Below are 25,219 nucleotides of genomic sequence, written 5' to 3' on the forward strand. Positions count from 1 at the left end.
GACAAGACCTGGGAGCTGAAAGAAAGTGATAAGCATGATATTCCTTCAGTAACAATATTGCAAACCATGTCTAAAGGGGAGGGGAAAGAGAGAGAGAGAGAGAGAGAGAGAGAGAGAGAGAGAGAGAGAGAGAGAGAGAGAGAGAGAGAGAGAAGAAAAATGCCTGTTATAGCCGGAGAGATAGCATGGAGGTAGGGCATTTGCCTTGCATGCAGAAGGACGGTGGATCGAATCCCGACATCCCACATGGTCCCCCAAGCCTGCCAGAAGCGATTTCTGAGCGTAGAGCCAGGAGGAACCCCTGAGTGCTATCGGACGTGAACCAAAAACAAAAACAAAGAAAAAGAAAAATGTCTGGTATAGAGGCAGGCAGGGGGAGAGCTGGAGAGAAATGGGGACGTAGAGGGGGGCAATGTGCCCGGGTGAAAGGTTATTGGAACAATGTATGACAGAAACACAATCATGAACAACTTTGTAACTATATATCTCATAGTTATGCAATTAAAAAAATTTTTTAAGAAAAAAAAAGGGCCTGTGTTGGTCATTTTAATCTCTCTGATGACAATGGAGCTGAGGCCAGAGTTTAGCCCAGTGGGGAGGGCATTGGCCTTGCACACAGCTGGCCTGAGTTCAATCCCCAGCATCCCATATCATCCCCTACCTCCAGTACTGCGGGGGCACAGAGCCAGGAAGGAATCCTGAGCTTTGCTGGCTATGCCCCACACCCCATCCCAGAAAAAAAAAAAAGTGAAGATAAATGAGCTCAGAGTTGGGGGTGTGGGTTAGATATGGGCCATGCCTAGTTGTGTTCAGGGGCTGCTTTCAGCTCTGTCTTGTTCAGTCTTGAAGGTGCTCAGGGCTGGACCGGGAATTGATATCTGATTGATATTCCCACTTGCAAAATATATGCTCAGCCTTTGAGCTGTCACTTGGGCCAGGGGCTGAGACTTTTTTCTTTTTTCTTCCTAAAGTGCAGATGACTTTAAATAACCCCAGGATTGGATGGACTGTAGTCCAAGACAGAGGCCGGGAGCTGGTCACTCTGGTCATTTCCTAAACTCTGCGGCGGCCCCTAATAATACAGATCCACTAAGTTTGAATTCCACATAAGTCACCCCATGGGGTCCCCCTCAGCATTACCCAGAGTGATCCCTGAGCACAGAGCCAGGAGGAAGCCCTGGGCCCCGCTGCGTGTGGTCCGAATATTAAAAAGAAAAATATTTCCGTTTAAGTATATTTCATATAACTTTTACTCAAAGTTATTATATCAAGCAAAGGAAACCAAAGATTACATGTTCGACCAAGTCCCTTTTCATAAAGCTCTAACCCAGGCAACACTAATTTCTAATGACAGAAACCAGAAGAGTGGGCACTAAATTTGGGGCTGTCAGAATTGATCTTCCGCTTGTCTGGGGTGACGTCACACAGAGCTTGCAGATGTCAAACTGACTGCCTAGGATCTGTGGCATGTTATTGACTATAAATTGTGCCATATTAAAAAGAAAAAAAAAAGAAAAGATCACACGGGTGGAGGCTTTGAACCAATCAGAAGCAGAGACGTAGCATGTATTCATTGGCTGAAGCAGGAACCAACCCTGTTCACCAGCATCCATCAAAGTAAGGCTGTTTCTGCAGGGGGCTGATGGGGGGGGGGGCACAGCAGATGTAGGACAAGTCTCTTTGGCTGCTGTAACCAAGTGACCCCAAATAATAGGGAGTGCACTACAGAAGCATATTGACGTCTGGAATCACAGCTGGACACCAGAGGATGCAAGAAAAGTCTGACGTCAGGCAAGCGTTGAGGTCTGTTCCATGCTTTGGGGTGTTGCTTGGGGGTCCTCAACTTCACACCCATGGCTGCTGCTCTGGTAGCCTCAGGGAAGGCAGGTCCCTTCCTTGCTGGGCCATCCAAGATGCTGCATCTTTACTGATACCCTGTCTGGCCAGAAGTCAATATAGTTTTGATTCTTTTTGTTTGTTGGTTTTGATTTTGATTTTGGGGCCACACCTGGAAGTGCTCAGGGGTTACTCCTGGCTCTGAGCTCAGAAATCGATCCTGGCAGGCTCAAGAGACCATATGGGATGTTGGGGATCAAACCCGGGTCCATCCCAGGTTGGCCGCATGCAAGGTAAATGCCCTACCACTATGGTATCATTCTGGCCCTAGTTTTTATTCTTGATGGCAGGTGAGAAGAGGTGCCTGGACATGCATTCTGTTGCCAGCCAACATTTTGTTTCTCCAGAAACAGGGACAGTGGAGCGTGGAAGGAGTTGGAAAAATAACACCATGTTGGAAGCCATTTGTCTTGAACATGGCCAACCCAGGTTTGATCCCCAGCTTTCTATATGGTCCTCCAAGCCCACTGGAAAGATCTTGAGCACAAAGCCAAGATTAAGCCAGGAACATAGCCAGGTGTGGATCAAGAAAACAAAAGGGGGAGAGAGTGAAAGACAAATATGGTCTTTCCCATGAAGAGGACAACAATATTGGGTCCAGATTGATAGTACAGTAGGTAGGGTGCTTGCCTTGGATACAACTGAGCCAGGTTCAATCCTCAGCATCCCCATATCTGAGCCCTGCCAGGAGTGATCCCTGAGTGCAGAGCCAGGAATCAACCCTGAACACTCCTGATATGGTCCCCCTCCCCCAAAAAAAAAACCAAAAATAAAAAAACAATAACTCATGACTAGAATTTTCTAACTGCTTGGGTTCAAATCCTAACAACCTAAAAGCTGGAGCAACAGTACAGTGGGGAGAGCACTTGGCTTGCACACGGCTGACCCAGGTTTGGTCCCCCAGCAACCAACATGGTCACCCAAGCCTGACAGGAGTGATTCCTGAATGCAGAGTCAGGAGGAAGCCCTGAGCACTGTCGGATGTGACTTACACACACACACACACACACACACACACACACACACACACACACACACACTTCTTCCTATTGGAGCTGAGGAAAGAGTTCAAAGGGCTGGAGCCATGCAAATGCAGAAGACCAGGGTTCCATCTCTGGCAATACATATGCCCTCAAGCATTGAAAGGAGTGGCCCTTCTGGCCCCTCAAAAAATATCCAGACTACTGCAGGACTGAGCAACGCTTTACTTCTCTGACCTTGGTCACGCCTGCCTCTTGCTCTCTTTTCATTTCAGCAGAACGAAAATAGTTTCATCAGGTGGAAAAATGGACGTAACAAATCCATAGGGAGGTTGAGGAGAATTAAATGTGCTTGGAACGGTGCCTGAGTAATTGCTCCAAAGAATTACTAGGAGTATCTTTATGATTTTATAGTCCTAAGTAATTCATAAATGAATTATCTACTTGGTAGAGACTGTGACTAAAAGAGAGAAACGAGAGAAGAGGGAGGAGAGAGAGAGAGAGAGAGAGAGAGAGAGAGAGAGAGAGAGAGAGAGAGAGAGAGAGAGAGAGAGAGACCTACCTCTCGCTCTGTTTATTTGTTCAGCAGATGGGCCTTTGGGCTTCTCCGTTTCAGGTCCACTGCTGACAGGGACCCAGATTCACGCAGCTCATCTCCACCAGGAAGTCTTCGGTTGCATGTGACAGAAATTCAACACTAACCAGCTCGAGATAAAAAGGGGGACTTGAATGCCTCAGGTAATCAAACTCCTGGGATGATGGTGTGCAGCTGGTCTCCACAGAGCCTGGCACCAGGAAAGTGAAAGCCAACAGAACTCTCTCAAGCCATCTCTTTTTGCATTCTCCCTTATCAGTTCTTATTTGTACCTCGCCTAGATAACATTTCCCCGCTGACATGTTGAGGAAATAGGAAGATTTAGGCTACAGAGTAGGAAAATGGTCAGAGACAACTTCTGATCTGTTCTTCACAGCCTTGGCACCTCAAATTTTTTCCTAAGCTGACATGTTGAGGAAATAGGAAGATTTGGGCTACAGAGTGGGAAAATGGTCAGAGACAACTTCTGATCTGTTCTTCACAGCCTTGGCACCTCAAATTTTTTCCTAAAGTCTTGTGCGTAGAAGGAAGAAACCCCAGATCCAAAAAAACCTAAGGGGGACCAGAGAGATAGCACAGTGGGTAGGGAGTTTGCCTTGCATGAGGCCAACCTGGGTTCGATCCGGCAATGCATATGGTCTCCTCAGTCTGCCAGGAGTAATTTCTGAGGGCAGAACTAGGAGTAAACCCTGAATGCTGCCAGGTGTGGCCCGACAGACAGACAGACAGACAGACAGACAGACAGACAGACAGACAGACAAGCAAAAATACCAGGGAAAGGCCCTCATTGGCTCAGGCATCATTCTGTCCTGGGCGGGACATGATGGTTGGCCCTGCCTGATTCACCTGCTCCTTCCCCAGCCAATCATAGGGAAGTGGCCAAGGCACAGAAGCCACCTGGACCACCCCTGCAACCAGAAGAATATTTTAGGCTTCAGGCCAAGTCAAGGCTGATTTTTGCAGGCTTTTATTTTCCGTGCCATGCTTGCAAAACCTTGACGTCTGATGCAAGAAGCACGTGTCCTAGGAAATAATTGTTGAGAATAATTGGGGAGCCCAGGGGTGCACAATTCCTTTGCCTGCATAGCCTAGGCACCCACTTTATGGCTATGTAGAATGAATTAGTGTCTTGGGTATTTGGGGGGGGGGGTGCCCTAATTTCACACAGATCAGAAATGAAGAGCAGAAAGTGGCCCTGCATACGCATTATTTGCATCTAAATCTGGGGTGCAGAACATTTGGGTACCCACCAAAAACCTTAAAGACCCCGCCACCTGGCCAGGCCCAATGCAGGGGCGGAACTCAGGGATTCCTGCAATTTTTTGGATCGTACCATCTTCCCAGTTGGAGGGGGAAGAGCCGAGAGGTGGCCTTAAGCATCGGCAGCCGACGCTGATACGACTCTCGGGACACGGGGAAGACTCCGCGCTCGCCTTTGAACAACCACGGAGCTTCCCTCGTCGGCTCGTGCGAGCCTTGGGGGTCCCCTCCATGAGCCGCGAGCTCGGGGCTCCCCCCCACTTCCACCAAGTGGCTCGGCCCAGTTTGACGCATTGCAGAGCAGGCCGGACCAATGGGAGCGGCGCTCTCATTTCCGCCGGGGTCGGAAGCCAATAGGAGCGCGGCTTACAACATAACGCATCACGGCCCCGCCGAGAGGTGTTCCTCCGCCGGGGCGGGGCCGGGTGCTAGGCAACCGAAAGTAGTTCGGCGGCGGGGCCGCGCATGCGCGCCGCCGCCCAGAACCTGGGCGCCTGGCCTGGGGGGAGTCGCGGGGGCGCGCGCGCGGAGGGATCCTCGGGCGCCGCAGTGCGGTGAGGCGGCGCTTGGCGCGGCCGGGCGGGGCGGGGCGGGGCGGGTCCGGCGAGGCGGGGCGCGCGCGGCGGCCGTTGCGGGGCGGTTGGGGCGGGCGGCGGCGGCGGCGGCGCGCGCTGCGGGCAGTGAGTGTGGAGGCGCGGACGCGCGGCGGAGCTCGAGCTGCTGCAGCTGCTGCCGCCGCCGGAGGAAGCTTGTTCCCCGCGCTCCGGACCCCCCGATCCTCGCCATGGTGAGTCCCGGGGGGGCTCCGAGACGGGCCTGGACTCCCCGGGGAGTGTTGGGGGGCTCCAGGCGGAGCCCTCGACCCCCATCCTCGCCCCCCAAAAATCAGCGGATCAGGGTTAGGCGAAACCCAGAGCCGGAGGTTGAGACCCCCCCAGATCCCCTAATATACCCCCCGAAGTTTGGGGGAGCTCGACACCCCCACAAATGTGGGCAGCCCGATCCCCCAAGGGGCCACTGGCACCCCAGGATGGAGACCTGCGCGCCTGAGAGCTTTGGGGCTCCGAGGAGGAGGTGTTGGGGGGCTCCCTCCCACCCCCCTGAAATCCTGGGGGAGGATGCAAGGAAAAAGGGGGTGCAAGGAGGCAGCCAGGACCCCCCAATGAGGGGTTCCAGAGAACCCTCCAAGTGGGGTGGGGTGGGGTGCGCCCAGGGCGCATGGAGAGAGGGGGGCCAGGAAATTGGGGGGGGACCCCTATTTGCAGATGAGACCCTGGAAGGTAAATATATATATAAATAAAATATATATAAAAGAGGGGGTTCGCCCCAGACCGGCATTGCAGGAAAAGGAGGAGGGGGTCGAGGCGCAAACTTGGCGAGGAGGATCCCCCCCTCCTGCCTGGGGTTTGGGGTGCGGTGCCTGGTGATGGGGTCCTAGGGTGGGGGCAGCAAGCTGGGAGAGAGGTTCTGACGTTTCTATGATTTCAGCTTGTTGAACTCTCAGGGAGGGAGAGGGAAAGGGGGTCCCCCCCATTTTGACACCCCGATAAGGTGTGTTTGCAAGGACTTGAGCTTGGGTGGGAGGTGAGGATGGGGTTTGGGGGTGTTGGAGGAGAAAAAGAAGCAGCAAGCCAGGGGGGTCCCCAGTTTGGAGCTGGAGGTAGTGGGGGGAGCTCGCTGGATGGGAAAGTGGGGACAAAGCCCAAAGCCGGCCCCCCTAGGGGGAGGAGAGTGGGGAGTGGGCTGCGAAGGGGGAGGGGGAGTGCTGGGGACCAGCCCCCTTCTTTTCCCTTTCCCCAGACGGCCCAGGCAGGTGGGCGGAGTCGCCCAGGCCCCGATGGCGCACCGAAGCTGCAGGAAATGGGGGTGGGGTGCTAGCTTGGGGGGTTTGCACATCCCACCTGCAGGCCCCCCCCCAAGCTCTCCCAAGCCTCCAGCCGGCGCCCCTCGCAGCCCACAGGGTGCAGAGTGCCGGAGCCCGCCTGCACCCCTGCACCCCAGCCCCACAGCCCCACGCTGCAGCTCAGCTCTGCCAAGGCGTGCCAAATGACAGCGCGGCGCAGTGTGGCGTTGGCGACTGTCAGGACGGAGGCTTCTTCCTGGAGCCTGGGGTGGGGGCTGGGGCGAGGGCTGCAGCGCTGCTGCTGCTGCTGGTGGGGGGGTGGCCCACCCTCAAGGACCTCCCTTGGGGACCGCATGCAACACTGACCCAAGCTCCAGGGCGGGGTGGGTTCGCCCTGGCTGCCAGTTCTTTTTTCCTCCCGCTGCAGAGGCTCCCACGAACTCCCACAGGCCCATGTGCCCCCCCCCAGCCTGCTCTCCAGCTTCCCCCCCTCCAGGGACCCCTCCACTGGTGGGACCCGAACTTTGGCCAGGCCGGGTTTCTCTTTCCCTTTGTAATCAGCAAGGGCTGGGTGGGACCGGCCCTGGATATGGCCTTGGACTTTGGTCTCACTGGGGCCGGGCCTTGGACTGCCCCCCAACCCTGGAAATGGCACCCCCCCACCCCAGGATTATCTCCCCCCAACTCCCTGCAGGAGTCTGAGAAAGGGAAAGGAAACATATAGGAGGGTCACCTGGGCACCAGTTTGGGGTGAAAGCCTCATTCCGGTCCAGGGCACAGGTTGAGAAGCCTAAAGGCTTCTAAAGGCTGGGGTGTCCCTCCCTCGCCCTGGCAGTGATGAGTCCCAGAAAGGGGAGAGCCGGGTTCTGAGGGAGCAGGGAGGGGCTCTGAGCCCCCTCGGGCATCTGCACCCCTTTTCCCCACATCCCCTGGGCCCTGGACTGGGCTGGGAATGAAGCTGTGTGCAGGGGTGGGGAGGGCTGGGAGCCAGGGTGGAGCTTGAAGGGGGCAGCGGAAGTCTCGCTCTGATCTTCAGGGGTGGGGCAATATCCCCCATCAGCAGCCAAGCTGGGCTGCTTGGTCCCTGGGAGTCCAGGGGTCCCCAAGAAGGAGGTCCAGGGCGCTGACCCACCAGGCTCCCATCAAGGAGCCAGCGGCATTGCCCCGCCTTCCCTGCAGCCTGCAGACTTTTCCAGAAAGCTCGGGAACCTTCTAGCTCCCCAGTTCTGCCACCACATCCTGCCTGTGGAGGCCTGGACCCCAAGTACCCAGGTGGTTCCTCTTCACTCCGATTAAAAAACTAGTCAGGGGGCCGGGTAGGTGGCGCTGGAGGTAAGGTGTCTGCCTTGCAAGCGCTAGCCAAGGAAGGACCACGGTTCGATCCCCCGGCGTCCCATATGGTCCCCCCAAGCCAGGGACGATTTCTGAGCACATAGCCAGGAGTAACCCCTGAGCGTCAAACGGGTGTGGCCCAAAAAAACCAAAAAAAAAAAAAAAAAAAAAACTAGTCAGAAAAACACAGCACGTTAGCCCAATTTTGCTATGGGTGGTTCTCGCAGGCGGCGGCAGTGGGGTACAGGGAGGAGAAGGGGGGCAGGCTCCCCGCTGGCCCCAGAACCCCCTATAGAATATCACACACATTATAGTTGCTGGGAGTTTTGGGGGCATCCTTGCACTTCCCTCCCAACTGGAGTAAATGGGGGGGGGACACCACTCTGGCAGCGTTGGCTAAGGACCGATGCTGCCTTCGCTGCTGCCCAGAGCTCCATGTTGGGGTTCAGCACCCCTCTGAGCTCTCATCTATGAGATCGCAGCTTCAGGACCTGCATGTAAAGGGGGGTTGCCACCCACTGCTGGTGCCCAGAGGCCAGGCCCAGCTTTTTTCCTGCTTGGCCCGGGTTTGTCAGCAGCCGTTGACAGGAGAAGCAAGCAGCCCCGTCGTGGGGAGCTGACTCGGGTCCCGCAGCCTCTGGCACGCTGCTGTGTCCCCTGCGTCCTGGGCCAGCGTCTTCAACTAGGTGACACAGAAAACCAGCCAAGCCCCAGACGGCTCCCGGGGCGGCCGCCAGGAGCCTTCTAGAAGGTTTCCACCGACCTCGGGGCCACTACTCCTTTCTCAGCCTCCGGCTCCCAAGATGGGCAGTAAGGGTGGGGGCAGCGCAGACACTGATGTTGAGGTTGCTTCGGCCCCCCAGTGCCCAGCACCCAGCTCACCCCCTCTCTCCTGCCCCTCCAGGCTGACCAGCTGACCGAGGAGCAGATCGCAGGTGAGTCGGGTGCTGCTGCTGCTCCTCACAGGCTTCTGCTGTGCCTTTCCCCTGCACCCCCAGAGACTTGGGTCAGCTGCACAGACACTCCCCTTCACTCTACTCAGCCCTGCGGCCTGAGGACAGCCCCCACACACACACTCAGGCTTGGCCAGTGCCCCAGTGGCCAGCAGGTAGTTGAAGTAAAATTCAGAGATTGGGCACTTGGACCCTGGCTTTGCTGCCAGGTTCAAATGCGGGCATCTTTCGGGGGGTAAGACAAATGATGTTCCCATCCCCAACACCCCCACGCACAGACACACCAACTTCTGGCCTGGAGCTGGTAGTTAGGAATGAGATTCTTGACAGTCTCCCTGGGGCCCAGAATGGGGGGCTGTGCGTGACTCCCCTGCCCCGACACCCCACTTCTGTCCTAGCCCGGCCCACACACCCCGTCTCCACCCACCCCCACGGGGCTAGGCTGCCAGGCATCTGGTCCCCGGGGCTTCAGGGGGAGGCCACCCCAGGTGCCAAAAACGGGCCCAGTGGGAGGGCGGCTTCTCCGCCGCTCACTCCTGGTCCCCCAGCTGCAGCCGCCCACTCGTCGCCACCCGCTCTGCGGCCTCCTGGCTTGGCAGCCACCCCCCGCCAACTGCTTCCCTGCACCCCCACGCACCGGCCACCAGCCCAGCGCGGCTGCCCGTCCCCCCACATCCAGGTCCCTCGGTTCGCTTTAACACCCTTGTGTCCCCCAGAATTCAAGGAGGCCTTCTCCCTCTTCGACAAGGATGGCGACGGCACCATCACGACCAAGGAGCTGGGCACTGTGATGCGTTCGCTGGGCCAGAACCCCACCGAGGCAGAGCTGCAGGACATGATCAATGAAGTGGACGCCGACGGTGAGGCCCCAGGCACAGGTCTGGGGGGCAGGCGGGGCAGGACAGGACAGGCCCGGCCCTGAACGCACCCGGTATCCCCCCTCCAGGGAACGGCACCATCGACTTCCCGGAGTTCCTGACCATGATGGCCAGAAAGATGAAGGACACGGACAGCGAGGAGGAGATCCGGGAGGCCTTCCGTGTCTTCGACAAGGTGGGCATGGCGGGGACTGCGCTGGGGAACCCCATGGCCCATCTCCCTGCCGTCTCACCCGTTTTCATGCCCCCCCCCGACCCCCCAGGACGGAAACGGGTACATCAGTGCCGCTGAGCTGCGTCATGTCATGACGAACCTCGGCGAGAAGCTGACGGACGAGGAGGTGGATGAGATGATCCGGGAGGCGGACATCGACGGCGATGGGCAAGTTAACTATGAAGGTGTGACGGGATGGACAAACAGGCAGGCCGGGCTGTATGGGGGGGTGCTGGGGCAGGGGGCAGCTCAGCGCTCACCCCGCGGCCCGCTGTCGCCCACAGAGTTTGTACAGATGATGACCGCGAAGTGAAGGCCCGGCAGCTGGCAATGCCCGGCCTTGGATCTTGGATCTCGCCTCCCTCCCACGCCCGCCCGCGGCCCGGTTCTAGCAAACACCAATTGATCGACTGAGAATCTGATAAAGCCACAAAAGATTTGTCCCAAGCTGCATGACTGCTCTTTCTCCTGCCTCGGGGTCTCCTGCCACACCCCCCACCCCTGCCCACCCCCCCACACACCCCTCCCTGTCCTCCCTCCTCCTCCTCACTCCATTGCCTGCTCCCGGGAGGAGTCTCCCATCACCTCCAGCTCTGGGGGGGAGGCGCGGGGGGCTCCTCCCACCCTCCTCTCTCCCCGTGTCACCTTTCTTTTCTCCTCTTGACTTGGGGGTGCTGGCGTGACTGGCCAGGGAGGGACCCAGCATCATGCAGGCGCCAAAGCCTGCCTGCCGCCACCGCAGCATGTGGCCCTGGAGTCCTGAGGGGGTGGACAGGGGCCATGGCGCGAGTTGGGGGTGCGTGAGAAGCCGGCATTCTCGTCCCACGCGAGGGGGGCAGCGCTCGGACCCCTGCGGCTGCGCTTCAGTGGCCCCCCTGGGCAGGGTGGCCACTGCCCTATGGCTTGTCCTTGAGCCAAGTCCTGCTGTTGTGTGTCACCTGGTGCTAATCCTCCGCTCGCTGGCCCACCCGCCCGCATCCCCGGCTGGGTGCGGGGCCAGGGGGGTTCTGTAATGTGCCAGCTCCCCCCAAAGCTTGTGTGTGTGTGTGCGCGCGCTTCCCACACACCTAACCCCTGTCCAAGCCCGTGCGGGGCTCACTGAAGGGTGGGGAGAGGGACGATGCACCCCACCAGGCTCTCCTGAGAACACCCCTGCAATAAGAACCCCCACCCCACCTCTGCTGTCTGTGCTCCCCGCCACACCCCCGCCTGCCCCCCACGCCCCAGCGGACAGCATGATCCCGTCCGCAGCTGCTTCTGGCTTCCCCCCTGGGACAAGTGCGTTGAAGAGGGCAGTTAGTCGCCGCCCTTTGGGGTCTTAATCCCCCCTGCTCATTGCACCCCCTGTCCCCCAATTCCCCAATGGTTTTTGTTTGGGTCCTGGACCTGCCCAGCTTCGAGGCACCCCTTCTCTGCCCTGGGGAGGGGAGGGAGGGCGGGGCGAGGGGAGAAGGGCAGGAGGGGAGGTTGTGGGCATTCTCAGAGTGTTTTCCTCTTGGTTTTTCTTTTTTTTTTTTTTCTTTTTCTTTTCTTTTTTTCCTTTTTTTAAGAAACCGGGCGATATTGTGTTCAGTTCAAGCTGTGAAGAAAAATATATATCAATGTTTTCCAATAAAATACAGTGATGCCTGGCTGACTCCTCCCCTCTCATCTGGATGTTGGGCCCGGCCTGACCCTCCCTGCCCAGATGGACCCAAGGCTGCACCCTGGTGTGGGGGTGTCTGGGCAGGGCTGACGGAAGAGGCAGAGGTAGCCTGAGGGCAGCGTCATGGACTCCCGAGCACCCACGGAGTGAGGAGTAGCGTCGGGACCCGAGAAATAAGATGTTGATTTTTGGGGTGCCAGAAGCTTGTCTGAGGGAGAGTGTGAGGGCTCTCACGGCAGGACAAGTGCAGAGGGGCGCACAGACTCGGAGAACTTGAGGCACTGATGGACACAGAAGTGGTCAGGTGGTTTGAGGGCCCAAGGGGAGAAGGAATCCAGCAGAACACCAGGGACCCCCCCAACACTCAGCTCTGCACACCTTTGAGTTGAGCAGAAACACACACACACCCCCAATCTGGCCTGGAGGACATGGAGAGGGCCATCATGCCTGTCTCTAAATTGGGGCTCTAGGGCTCAGTTGCACACAGCTTACGGGGCCGGGGGTCTGTTTGACCACCACCACCCCAGAACCATATATGAAGCAACCAGAAATAAGCCTTGAGCACTTCCAGGTGTGACTCAACAAAATTTGAAGTAGTATTTGAGCCACACTCGACAGTGCTCAAGGGTTACTCCTAGCTCTGCTCTCAGGGACCACTCCTGGCGGGCTCAGGGAACCCAACATGGGATGCCGGGGATCAAACCCATGTCAACCAATTGCAAGACCGGCGCCCTCCATCTGCTCAGGCCCCCAAAGAAAAATGTTCTAAATAAAAAGGGTTTGAAAGCACCTCTGTTGGGGTGCTGCGGACTGTGCTCTGACAGAAGCATCGGGTGGGGGGGTACCCAGCCAACTTGAGTCTGGGTGCTTTCTTCACTGCCTGGACTCTACCACTCCGGAGCCCTCTGAGCAAGCTTGTACCTGGCCATTGCTACTTGTCCCAATAGGAAATAAGCCCAAGGAGTTATCGGAACTTCAAAATGGCAGAACAACTGGATTCTGAACTGGATCCAGCCTTTGACACCGAATCCACGCAGCCAACTGTCTGCCTTTAGAACAACTGAGCACTGAAGACTAGTTGGGTGTATGCCTTGTACGCAGCCAACCTGGCTGGGATCCCCAACACCCCATAGGGTCCCCCGAGCCCCACCACAAGTGATACCTGAGCGCACAACCAGGAGTCAGCCCTGAGTATCGACTGGATGTGGCCTCAAAACCAAAAATAAAATAAGGCCGAAGCAATACAGCGGTAGGGCGATGGCCTTGCATGTGGCTGACCCATGTGGTTCGAATCCCGGCATCCCATATGGTCCCCCAAGCCTTGCCAGGAGCGATTTCTGAGCACAGAGCCAGGAGTAAACCCCTGAGTGCTGCCGGGTGTGTCCCAAAAACAAACAAAAATGTAGAATTAAAAAATATTAAAAGTGCCCTCGAGATAGCTCTTAGACTCCCCCCACCACGAGCATTACCAGGATCAGTTTATCAAGCACAAGAGCTCCAGGCAGAAACTGGACTGGCCTCAGGTATGCCCGGCTGAGATAGCACAGTGGGGTGTGAGGTTTTTTCTGGGGGGGTGGGGTTCACACCTGGCAGTGCTCAGGTTACTCCTGGCTCATCATGGGATGCTGGGGTTCAAACCGCCGTCCATCCTGAATCGGCTGCATGCAAGTCAAACGCCCTACCGCTGTGCTATCTCTGCCCCCATGAACCTCTCCATTCTACAGAAAACTCCAATCCCACCACTGCAGTGAGGGCAGGTTTGGGGACCCCAGAGAATTTGTGGTCTGAGTACCCACACCTGCAGTGATTTTGCATTGAGCCTGGGGAACCCCTCACAGCCACTTCCAACCTGGGACAGGTCATGTCCCCCCCTGGGTCCTGGGGTAAAGAATGAAGCTTCCTGGACCAGAGAGCTAGCACAGAGGTAGTGTGTTTACCTTGCACGCAACCAATCCAGGATAAACTAGTGGTTCGAATCCCGGCATCCCATATGGTCCCCTGTGCCTGCTGGGAGTGATGTCTGAGCACAGAGTCAGGAGTAACCCCTGAGCGCTGTTGGGTATGACACCCCCCCCCAAAAAAAAAAAAAAGAATGTAACAATGGGGAAGGTGCTGGCCTTGCCGCTGCTGATTCAGGTACCAGATCCCGCTTCCCTGAGCTGCACCCAGATCAACGCTAGGCATAATTCCCCAGAAATAACAAGCCAAAAATCCCTATGCATGGCACTAGAGAGATACCACAGCAGGGAAGGCATTTGCTTTGCATGTGTCTGACCAGGTTAGATCCTCAATATCCTAAATGCCCCACCCCAAGTACTGCCAGGAGTAACCCCTGAGCAGCGCTGGGTGTGACCCCAAAAGAAACAAACCAAAAAATGATGTTCCCATTTATGCTGCCTTCTTTTATTTTCTGGGTATGGGAGGATTGGGACCATACTCTGCCGTGCTCAAGGACTTTCTTTCGGCTTAGTGCTCATGAGTAACCCCTGGTGGTGCAGGGAGGATCATAGACAGTGCAGGGATTGGAACCAAGGCCAGCTGCAGACAGAGCAACCGCCTCACTCCTGCACTGTCTCACCCAACTTTCCTGTATTCATCCAAGGACCCCCCACCCTGGGCATGGGCAAGCACTCAGGGGTGTCCGCTCCAGCCCCAAGCAAAGGTGCACCAGCAGAGCTCAAGCTCTTCCAGCACAGAGTCTGGCCCGAGAAGGTCAGAGGCAGAGTGAGGCGCTAGGAGAAAGAACCCCAGGGAGGAAAATTCACTTAGCTTAGACGGCCCAAGGGCCACATATTGTATTTGTATCTGTTTTGTTTCTTCATTGCAAAATAAGATATATGCAGTGTGCATAAGAATTCGTTCATAAGTTTTGTTTTTACTATAGTCAGACCTTCCAATGGTCTGAGGGACAGTGAACTGGCCCCCTGTTTAAAAAGTTTGAGGACCCCTGGCTTAGAGCAACTGGATCCTTGCAGAGGCGCTGGCGCCATCTCCAAGTGTCATTCCCAGTGTGACCAGCAGGTGGGGCAGTGTCTCCAGAGCCCAGGAGGCGAGCCAGCGCTTCTATGTAAGTGTGGGGTGGAGAGGAGTGTTTTCTTGGTTTTCTTGGGCCACACCCGTTTGACGCTCAGGGGTTACTCCTGGCTAAGCGCTCAGAAATCGCCCCTGGCTTGGGGGGACCATATGGGACGCCGGGGGATCGAAGCGCGGTCCTTCCATGGCTAGCGCTTTCAAGGCAGACACCTTGCCTCTAGCGCCACCTCGCCGGCCCCTCTTTTCTATGTGTGTGTTTTTTGTGGTTTTTAATGCTTTTCTGATTTCAGGGCCACACCTGAAGGTGCTCAGAAATTATTCCTGGTTCTGCGCTCAGAAATCTCTCCTGGCAGTCTCAGGAGACCATATAGGATGCTGGGGATCAAACCCGGGACTGTCCCAGTCAGCCGTGTGCAAGGCAAATTCCCTCCCGCAGTGCTATAGCTCCAGCCTCATCTTGGTTTTGCTGCTGATTGTGTTTTTGTGATTATTTAGGGGACACCTCACCAGCTCTTGGGTGAGGGTGGACTGAGGCCAGGTGGGTAAAGGAAGGAAGAAAGCATAAGAACACAGACTCTGGCTCCTTTTCTTTCTCTCCTCTATAAAGTAGCCTTCCTGGGAGTCTCCTAGACTTCTCCCCAGTCTCTACCACCTCCTGGCCCCATCCACTCTGGAGCCAGCAGAGAGCAAAGACAGGGCCTGCTGAATGCTCGCACAAATGTCTGGGACCCAGCTGGCTGCACTGAGGGCCACTAGGAAGCCAAATTGAGTTAGAATCCTGAGAAAAAAAGTGGGCAGAGTGCTTCTAACAAGACAGAAGGGTGTGCACTTCCCAGGAAGGAAGGCATGGGACTGTCCTTTGCAAGCAGTCAAGGTGTGGTCAACGTGGGTTTGATCCCCAGCATCCCATATGGTCCCCGAGCACAGCCAGGAGTGATTCCTGAATGCAAGGCCAGGAGCAACTCCTGAACATCACCAGGTGTGGGCCCAAAACCAATAAGCCAAACCAAATAAACAGTAAAAGCTATCAGATATACCTGTAATGTTCAGACAACCCCAGCAGAGTTGGGGACAGCCCTCTGCGACCAGCTGCGGGAAGCAGAGGAGGGCATAGGGGCTTGGAATCTGCAGAAAACCAGCTGGCCCTTCCCACCTTCCAAATCCTCCCGCCATTGTGGGGACAGAGGCACATGCAATTCCTTTCAAGGGGGGCTCAGCTCTGCAAACAATTTCGGCCAGCCCAGGTGCTGTCTGACAACTTATGTCCAATAACTTGCAAAAGGCTGATGCATGGCGAGCAGCTCGGCTGAGTATGTGCGAGCCCCACAACCTGATGGAACATTCCTGGGAAGCACCACAATCAAAGGCTGGGTGGATTCTGCACCCAATAAGAGGGGCTGGAAGGGGGACCCTCTCCTGCCCTGCCCCTGGGCACAGCTGAAAAATGAGAATGACAGAAAGTGAGCACACCCTAGTGACCACACCCGGAACTGCAGGCGCCTTCTCCTGGTCCCTTTGTTGGGTAACACTTTCCAGGGTAACTTTGCTGGCACAGGCCAGACTTGAGGGTGCTTGAGCTGGCTTTGTCATTATTTTGGTTTTTGTTTTTTTTTTTTGTTTTGTTTTGGTTTTTGGGTCACACCCAGTGACGCTCAAGGGTTACTCCTGGCTATGCGCTCAGAAGTCGCTCCTGGCTTCTTGGGGGACCATATGGGACGCCGGGGAATCGAACCGCGGTCCATCCAAGGCTAGCGCAGGCAAGGCAGGCACCTTACCTCTAGCGCCACCGCCCGGCCCCCGGCTTTGTCATTATTAAAGTCAATTTTCTGGTTAACTCTGCTGGAGGGGTCGAAGAGGGTGCAAGACGGAAGGCACTTATTGCAAACTGATCAGAAGAGCTGGCACTGCATTATGGTTCCCCCCCCATGCCAGCACCACCAGGGGTCACCCCTGAGCACAGAGCGCTGCAGGGTGTGGCCTCCAAAATTAATCCAATAAATATTGACTAATATATTACTCAGCAAGACTGCTTCTCAAAGTTTTTAAACATATTCCTCTTTTTATTTCGCATGTATGACAGGCTTTTTTTTTTAATTTATTTTTACTGTGGTCAAGTACCTGTAACAGAACTTTAACTGGGCGCAAGTTCAGGAACCCCAAAGATGCTCCGTGCCCAATTGCAAAACGTCCTTATGCCCCCACCCACAAGGAACCCCCATCTGCAGGAAGCTGTTCTCTTTCCTTCTGTGTTTACCAATCCCAGTAACTCCTTGTTAGTCTTTAATGCCCTCAGAATCGCGTGACTGGGGGAAGATTCAAACAATTTGCAGCTGAGCAAAGCAGCAGCCTGGTTTGCAAACGGCTTCTGCACCGCTGAGTCTTGCACCGCTGTGCCTCTTTTGTGGCTGCGGCGTGAGGCATCTCTGGAGGGAGATGGATTTTGTGGGGAGCAGCTGACACCAGATTGGGGGGTCTCCATTCTCTAGGAAGTCAGGGATCCCCTTTCCCAAAGCCAAAAGTCAGCCCAGGAGCCAGCAGTTGGGCTGCAGAGAGGAGACAGCTCCATCCACAGCTCCCAATTTCTTGCTGAGACTGGGGCGGTAGACCTCCTAGTGGGAGGGGTACCCCGAGGTAATGGACTATTATTTCTGTTGGAGGATTCTGTCTTCTACTCCCTTACAATCTGTGTACCCTTCCTTCATTTGGCAGCAATAAGTGGAGAGGGGGGACAGAACTGGGGCTGGGAAGAGGAAGAGAACATCTTTGAGAGACACACCTGGTGGTGCACAGAGGTTACTTCTGGCTCTGTGCTCAGAAATCACTCCTGGCAGGCTCAGGGGATGATTCTATGGAAAGCTGAGGATCGAACCCTAATCAGCTGCATGCAAGGCAAACGACCTTCCCGCTGTGCTATAGCTCCGGCCCCAAGGGGAACATTTTCTGTTCACCCTCCTGCAACCCAACATCACTTCCTTCCATGTCAGTCATCTTGTTTCTAAAAGGATCTCTGATTTGAAGAGGCTAGTCTACTGGGAGGGGGCAGCTGGGTGAGTATAGGGGTGGAAGTCTGAATATCACCATTGGGGGGACTGAGTGGGACAGACACCTGGCATTGCCCCCCCACATCTGGTAGAGTCAGTTCATGCTCTTACTTTTAGGGTGGGTGGTAGCTCTAAGGACATATGGAATGAGGTCTCTTCCCCAAAGGAGGCTACAAGTTATTCAAGAACAGACTCAAGGTATATTTAGGGGAGCAGTCCCCAGGACCTGTGACACTCCAAACCTGCCACCCCTTCCTTCAATATCTCCATCTTCTGTCCACACATCCGTGTCTCCTGGTCCAATGCCAGGTGCCCCCCCCCAGGCCATGCACAATTTCCTGCATTCCTACTCAACCCCGGTACCCCCAAAGCAGCAAATTCTTCTTTCCCCCATTTATCTCCAGGTGGAGGAAGTTGGGGGTCACCAAGTCCAGCAAGAAGTTAGAGGCTAGCAGAGAGTCTTGGTTCGGGAAAGGGCAGGACCAACCCCTAGGGAGTTGGGGTGGCACCGCAGCTAATGAGGACAGAGCCAGATCATTGGACCAGCAGACCCAGCACACAGGAGCAGCTGGATACTATCCCATACACTAAATATTTAGACAGTAAGATGGATGCGAGCTGGACCCTTGCTTATTTTGAGACGCTGCCCTTCGTACCCTACCCAGCCCCCACAGAACCATGCCACGGGAGGAGAAATAGCCGACCTCCCATTAAATCCAGGAGGTCACGGTATGTCAGGCGAAGAAGGTTCAGGGGTGCATGTCTGTGTGTGGCACTCCTCCCTGCAACCCTCAACTATAATTTGGGGTGGGGGAACCCTGGTCCCACCAGTAATGGGGGTATAGTCAGCAGAGGGAGCAGATGCTGGCAGACCCCACCTTGGTTGGAATTCCCACACTAGATATTGCTGGGGGAGGCAAAGGGGGACCCTGGCCCTCCCCGCCAGCTGGCAAAGACACCCAGTTCTCCTCCTCCTTGGCCCCAAGTGCAGCAGGGGGGCCTGACTCCTTTCTCCCTGAGGTGGGTTGGGAGAGAGTTGTCTGTGAGAATCCCCCTGTTGGTACGGGGAGCAGGCGGCAAACCCAGATTTGGAGGCGCTGGAAGACAGCCTTGCGGAAGAGGATGAAGACCCAGGGGTCCAGGATGGGGTTGAAGGCATTGAATCGGAAGGCGAGCAGGTCCCCCATCTCGCTGCTGTCGGGGGCGAGGGCTTGGGTGAAGCCACGAATCTGAGGGCACAAAGCAGGGGTCAGAGGGGGAAGGGCTCCCCTTTTCGCCCAGCCTCAAACCCCTCTTCCCACTGGCCTCCAGCAGCCCCAGGCAGGATGGATGGACAGTGAGAGGCAAACAGACATGGAAATAGATGAGGAGAGGAAGCGGAAGCAGCCAGCAAGCACGAGTGACTGGGGGGGAAAGACACACGGGGGGCCCTCAGCCTGCGGCATCTCTGAGTCACCCATAAGTAACTCATAAGAAACATCTGCGGATCCTCCCGAGGAAAATGGCCCCCACGTGCTCAGGGAGAAACTGAGGCACTGATTGAGGGGGTTTACTCTATATACTCCGGTCAGCAGAGGCTGGCTGGGTTCAGTCTGGGGAGACAGGATAGGAAAAGGGGGTGCTGGTGGGAGGTCTAGGGAGTGTGGGGAGACTGGCCAACTCTGGACGTCACAATCAAGTGCTGAGTAATAATAGGCCCAGCTGACCGCTGGTCTAGGACAAATGTGGGTCTCCTGGCTACAAGGAGCCCTTAGAGATGGATGCTGGGAATGGGGATGTAGGGGATAGGGGAGCCTAGTGGTCTCTGCAAGCCATTAGATAGACAGAGAGGGGCTATTTGGGAAGTTTGGGGTGCATTTGAATATTAGGAATGGGGCAGTGTGGAAAGACGAAGCAGACGAGCCAGGGCTGGGATGGACACACGCAAGAAGGAAACCGGAGAGGCACAAAGCCAAGGACCAAGTGGGAGCCTCAGTTTCCCCCTTAAGGGGAGAGAAGAGACTGGCACTACCTCCTCCTTCCTGCCCACCCTCTCCCCACCCACGACTAGTGACTCAGGGATCTGGGGAGACACTCACCGTGAGGGGCAGCGAACACACGACCATGACCCCGGTCATGAGGGCCAGCAGGATCAAATGATCCATCTCCTGGTCGCGGGCCCCGGGTCCCGGCAGCGCTCCGGCCTGGTGTCGCCGCTGCTGGTGGTACATACGGCTGAGGCTGATGATGACCGAAGCATTGCACAGGAAGATGGCAACTACCAGCAGGGCCACCAGGCTGGCATAGGTCAGCGAGAAGGCGGGCTGGGCAGAGCGCAGGCGGATAAAACACCAGCTGCCCGGGCAGTACTGCTGGTGCTGGCCAAACCCCATCAGGGGCAGAGAGCAGAAGAGGGCACAGAAGGCGTAGATGGCGGGCAGGGCCCGACGGGCACAGCGTGGCGCGTCCTGCTGTGCGTACACGTAGGGGTGGCTGAGTGCCAGGCAGCGCTCGACGGCCATGGCGCACAGCAGCAGTGTGGAGGCCAGGCCGAAGAAGGTCATGGCGAAGGCAAAGGCATGGCACAGTCCCGGGCCGCCCTGTGCCAGCCCGAGCAGCGAGCTATTGCGGGCATACGCGGTGAACACGGCCGGGCTCAGGAAGCAGGTGCCCAGGAGGTCGGTGGCCGCCAGCCCCGTGACCAGCACGGCAAAGGCCGACGGGCTGGAGCGCCTCCGTGCGCCCAGGATGCCCAGTGCCAGCCCGTTGCCCACCACGCCCGCCACAAACATCAGGGTGCTGGTGGCCGGGCCCACGGAGTCCCTCACGTAAGTGAGGTTCCTGCAGGAGTCTGCCATCCCCCAGCCCTGGGCCTGGACCTGGCCTGGATGCTGGGAGGAGAACAGAGGGGGTGCAGGGGTAGAAGGGGCTCCCCTGAAGAGAGGTGGGGAGAGGCCAGGGATAGCCTGGCTGGCCTGTGCCCACTCAAATGCCTGGCACTGCCCTCTCCATGGTGCTCACCGCCACTGCTCTCTATGTCCCTTTCTGTCTTTTTCTCTCTGTCTCTCTCTCTCTCTTGTCTCTGTCTTATCTATTAATCCCTTTCTGTCTCTCTGTCTCTGAATCTCTCTCCTTTTTGTCTCTCTGTCTCTTTCTTTGAATCTCCCTCTCTGTCTCTCTGTCTCTCTCCTCGTCTGTCTCTCTCCTCGTCTGTCTCTCTCTCTCCCTTTCTTTCCTTATTACTTTTATCTCCTCCTCCGTTTTTCTTTCTGTCTCTCTCCTCCCCTTTTCCTGTCTTACGTTTCTCTCTCTCTCTCTCTCTCTCTCTCTCTCTCTCTCTCTCTCTCTCTCTCTGTCTGTCTGTCTTTCTGACTGCCTCTCTCTCTTTCTCTCTCTCTTTCCTTCTCTGTCTCCACTTCCCTCTATCTGTCCCTGTTCCCTTTTCCTCCGTCTCCTCCCCGCTCACCGTCTAGCTCCCGCCTTGTCCTTGTGCTTGGTTCCCCCTCTGCCCCCTTTGCCCCCCCCCCGCCTGCTGTCCCACCTGATCTCTCCTCCCTCCAGTGCTCCTCGGATGCTGCAGCCAGGGCTCAGTTTCCTGATCCTTCTCTCCCAGCTCATCTCAGCTGCGCTCTTTCTCACCAGCCTTTTCATTTCCTCTCTCTGCCCCGCCTTCCCTCCCCCAGCTTTCTCCAGGGCCCCCCTCGCTCCCTCCCACCGGCTCTCTCCACCACCCCCCTGCTCCAGGAAGCCATCTCCAGCCTCTCCTGCCCCTCCCTGCCTCCCCTCTGCTCCTCCCCAAAGTCCCTCATTCACCTGCCAGCATCTCTCTGTGGCCCAGTGGGGATCACTGAGTTTGGGGGGGCCCAGTGGGACTGGGGTAGACCTTCGGGGCCCAGTGAGTGGCCAGTCTGTGGGGGGGGGTGTACTTGGGTTCTATTCTGGGCTCAAGGTCTCAGGCTTAGACATTGCCCAGGATTGAGAAATGAGAAATGACTGGGAAATTCCTCCCGCATTTAGTGTTTTCCAAGGCCCCTGGGGACTCGGTTCCCTGGACTTCATTCACTCCTTCCAGAAGGCCAGAGAAGAGGTGACCCAGCCAGAGGAAAAAATGTCGCGTCCTGGAGCCCTTGGGGACACTAGAAGGAGGGGTGCGGTGGAAGGAGGCTGCCCAGGCTTCTCCTAGTCTAACTCCCAGGCCCCACCCCAAGACTGGTGACCCCAAGTGGCCTGACCTGCACAAATCACTGCTGGTCACAGCAAGGCAGTGGCAGGGACTGGGCCAGATGGATTCTCAGCTCTCTCCGTTTCCCCCACACCAGCACCCTCACTGGCAGCCCGTGGGTTCCAGCCACCCACAGTCATCAGGGTCCCGGTCCCCTTCCTACTGAGCCCCCCCCAACTTCTTACGCAGCCTTCTGGGAGACCCCCTGTTTTTCAGTGAGGTGTCAGTGGACAGATGCCCAAACTCTGGGCACCTTCACCCCTTTGCCTGGCAGTACCCAGCTCTGGACAGGGAATTTCACATTTTTTTTTTTTTTTGGTGTTTGGGCCACACCCGGTGACATTCAGTGTACTCCTGGCTCTGTGCTCTCAGAAATCTCTCCTGGCTCAGGGTACCATATGGGATGCCAGGGGTTCGAACCACGGTCCATCCTAAGTGAACACCCTACCGCTGCAACATCACTCCAGCCTTGAATTTCACTTTCTTTGGTCAATGGGAGACTCCAACCCCAACCCCCATCACCCCCAAAACTCTATGTAGCAGGGAGAGAAGCTGGTAGATGTTGTGTCATGCCTCAGGGCAGAGGAGATGGTCCTGATGCAAATAGGCACCTCCCAGCACCCCCATAACATCTCCTATCACCCCAGCCAGCCTGCAAGCTCAGCTTCCGGCAAGATGGGTGCCTCCCACGCGCCCCCCCTGCCAGCTTCTTATCACCCCCTCCGGCTGGTGACCTTCCGCAGGAAGGATGCTCCAGCTCCAGCCGCGCTCAGGGGCTTCCCAAGACCCTACACAGCCTTTCTCTGGAACGCCAGGCACTGGGGGTCCGTGGATCTCGGGCCCCCCAATGCCACCCCGCTTCCAGGCAGCCGAAGCTGAGATCAGGAAGTTATTTCATATTAATGAAGCAGATGCCTGGTCTGGCAGACTCGGGTCCTGTTTCTCCTGTTGGGGCATCAGGGGACTTTTATGGGGAGGAGGGAGAGGAGGGGCGAGAGGAGCTCTGATTGTCATAGTCACTCCCATTGGCTTCCTGCCCACCACCAGGAGTTGTGAACCTTCTAGAAGCCCACTCTGCCTTTCCTACCTCCGACAGGCCCCTCTGAACCTCCCCAAGTTGGGCAGGACCACGGAAAAGGTGGGCTAGACACCTCAGCCACCTTCTGGGGTGCCCCCTCCTGGTCCAGATGTGGCGGTTATGAGGGTACCTTGGGGTGAGAAGTCACTGGGGCTGGTGTGGGGGCCCTCCTAGAGGTTCTGGGAGGTAACAATGCTGTGTAGCCTCAGTCGGCTGCCCCAGGACCAGTTGGGCCAAGCCTGGGGGACTCCAGGATTGAAGGAGAAGGAGGAAGAAGTCTTCGCGGCCAGGAGGGATTGTGGGTGTGAGATGCCTAGGGGTGATATGTGTGTGTATATGTTTGGTGGGTCAGTGCAGGAAAGAGGAAAGAGCCTGTCTGGGGGTTCTTCGCCAGCCCCCCCAGCAGTGCAGGCCCAGCTGGTGAGCAGGACTCCAGCCCCATCCTCTGACTGTGGGGTTCTTCCCGGCCCTGCAACATCCCCACTGCTTCCCGAAAACAGCAGGTTTCCGGTTCCCTCAACAGACCCCGAGGTGCTGCCTCTGTGCCAGGGCAAGGGGCTGCTCTGCAGGGCACCCCCACCCCTGAGAACTCATCTGGGGGGAGGACTCAGCGGGCTGAGTCATTCCACATCCCCATTTCCGGCAGGCCAGGAAACGGGGTCCAGGCAGGCCTCTCCCACGCAACGCATGCGCCCCTCTGCGACTGCCCTTCAGTAGCCTCAGGCACTGTCTACTCCCTGCTGACACCCCAACTTTCAGCCTCCAGGCCGGCCGTGGGAAGAGCCTGGCTCCACCCTGCAACATACACACAGCAGATATAAACACACACAAATACACAAACACACATGGACAGAAACACATGCAGGCATGCTTACACACACTAACACACAATTATACACAAACACAAATAGAAATTTTCATACACAGGGGCCAGAGTGATAGCACAGCGGTAGGGCGTTTGCCTTGCACACTGCCAATCCAGGACAGACTGTCGTTCGAATCCCAGCATCCCATATAGTCCCCCAAGCCTGCCAGGAGAGACTTTGAGCACAGAGCCAGGAGTAACCCCTGAGCTTCACCAGGGTTATTTGGGTGTGGCCCAGAATATAAAAAAGAAAGAAAGAAAGAAAGAAAGAAAGAAAGAAAGAAAGAAAGAAAGAAAGAAAGAAAGAAAGAAAGAAAGAAAGAAAGAAAGAAGGAAGGAAGGAAGGAAGGAAGGAAGGAAGGAAGGAAGGAAGGAAGGAAGGAAGGAAGGAAGGAAGGAAGGAAAGAGAGAAAGAGAGAAAGAAAGAAAAAGAAGAGAGAAAGAAAGAGAAAGAAAAAGAAAGAAAAGGAAAGAAAAGAAAAAATCACACACAAATATTCCAACAATTTACACTCAGAGAAACAAACACAAATATACAAACTCACACACAAATACACTCACAAAAATACACTAGCACACTTACTCTCTCTCTCTCTCACACACACACACACACACACACACACAACACCAGCTTGCACACCTGTAGGCCCACCCACTATTGAGAGCCACGAGAGGCGAGAATGCTTTTCTGTTCTTCCTGGGGGGGGGGGCATACCTGGCAATGCTCAGGGATGACTCCTACTTGGTGCTCAGGGATGACTCCTGCCTCAGTGCAGGGACTGCTTTGGGTAGTGCTCATGGCAATGTGGGGTGCTGAGGATGGTTTTTGTTGTTGTCGTTGTTTTTGGTTTGGGGACTACACTCAGTGGTTGGTATTCAGGACTTACTGCTGCCAGCTCTGTGCTCAGAAATCATTCCTGACTGTGCTCAAGGGACCATATGGGATGCCAGGGATCGAAGCTGGGTCAGCCTCATCCAAGGCAAATGCCCTAATAACCCTTTTTTTGAGCCACACCCAACGGCGCTCAGTGGTTACTCTTGGCTAGGGGCTCAGAAATCGCTCCTGGTTGGGGGAGCATATGGGACGCTGGGGATCAAACCACCATCCATCCTGGATCAGCTGCATGCAAGGCAAACAAACACCCTACTGCTGCATTATCACTCCAGCCCCACCAACCCTAAATATTTCTAGTAGATTTAGGGGGCTGAGGAAACAGCACAGGGCGCTATATTCGATCCCTAGATCTGCATGTGGCCATCCAAAGGTCACCTGCGTGATCCCTAAGAACAGAACCAGGAGTAGCCCCTGAACAACCCAGATGCGACCCATTCCCCCAATAAAAAATATATGACAAAATAATAGACCCTCTTAGTGTGCTGAGTACCCAGTACTGAGGCACTGAGG

The 25,219-nt window shown here is 56.0% G+C and overlaps 2 protein-coding genes across 2 annotated transcripts; one reads left to right on the plus strand and one right to left on the minus strand.

The window, feature by feature from the left end:
- Window positions 1-5,334: 5,334 nt before the first annotated feature.
- On the plus strand, window positions 5,335-11,578 carry CALM3 (calmodulin 3). Its single transcript, XM_049787312.1, has 6 exons — window positions 5,335-5,518; window positions 8,811-8,841; window positions 9,576-9,719; window positions 9,806-9,912; window positions 10,001-10,136; window positions 10,236-11,578. The coding sequence occupies exons 1-6, from the start codon at window positions 5,516-5,518 to the stop codon at window positions 10,262-10,264; spliced, it is 450 nt and encodes a 149-aa protein (XP_049643269.1). The 5' UTR covers window positions 5,335-5,515; the 3' UTR covers window positions 10,265-11,578.
- Window positions 11,579-18,422: 6,844 nt separating this feature from the next.
- PTGIR (prostaglandin I2 receptor) lies at window positions 18,423-20,507 on the minus strand. Its single transcript, XM_049787283.1, is given in 2 exon segments — window positions 18,423-19,100; window positions 19,749-20,507. Coding segments are annotated over 2 exon segments (1,344 nt in total). The 3' UTR covers window positions 18,423-18,515.
- Window positions 20,508-25,219: the final 4,712 nt, after the last annotated feature.

The sequence above is a fragment of the Suncus etruscus genome, chromosome 14 (genome assembly GCF_024139225.1).
Source record: "Suncus etruscus isolate mSunEtr1 chromosome 14, mSunEtr1.pri.cur, whole genome shotgun sequence".
NCBI classification, from domain to species: Eukaryota; Metazoa; Chordata; class Mammalia; order Eulipotyphla; family Soricidae; genus Suncus; species Suncus etruscus.

What these genes read in the sequence shown, in the direction of transcription:
- CALM3 (XM_049787312.1), top strand. An exon ending in GACCGAGGAGCAGATCGCAG is followed by an intron (nt 8,842 to 9,575) that starts GTGAGTCGGGTG and finishes TGTGTCCCCCAG; the next exon opens with AATTCAAGGAGGCCTTCTCC. An exon ending in TGGGCAAGTTAACTATGAAG is followed by an intron (nt 10,137 to 10,235) that starts GTGTGACGGGAT and finishes TGTCGCCCACAG; the next exon opens with AGTTTGTACAGATGATGACC.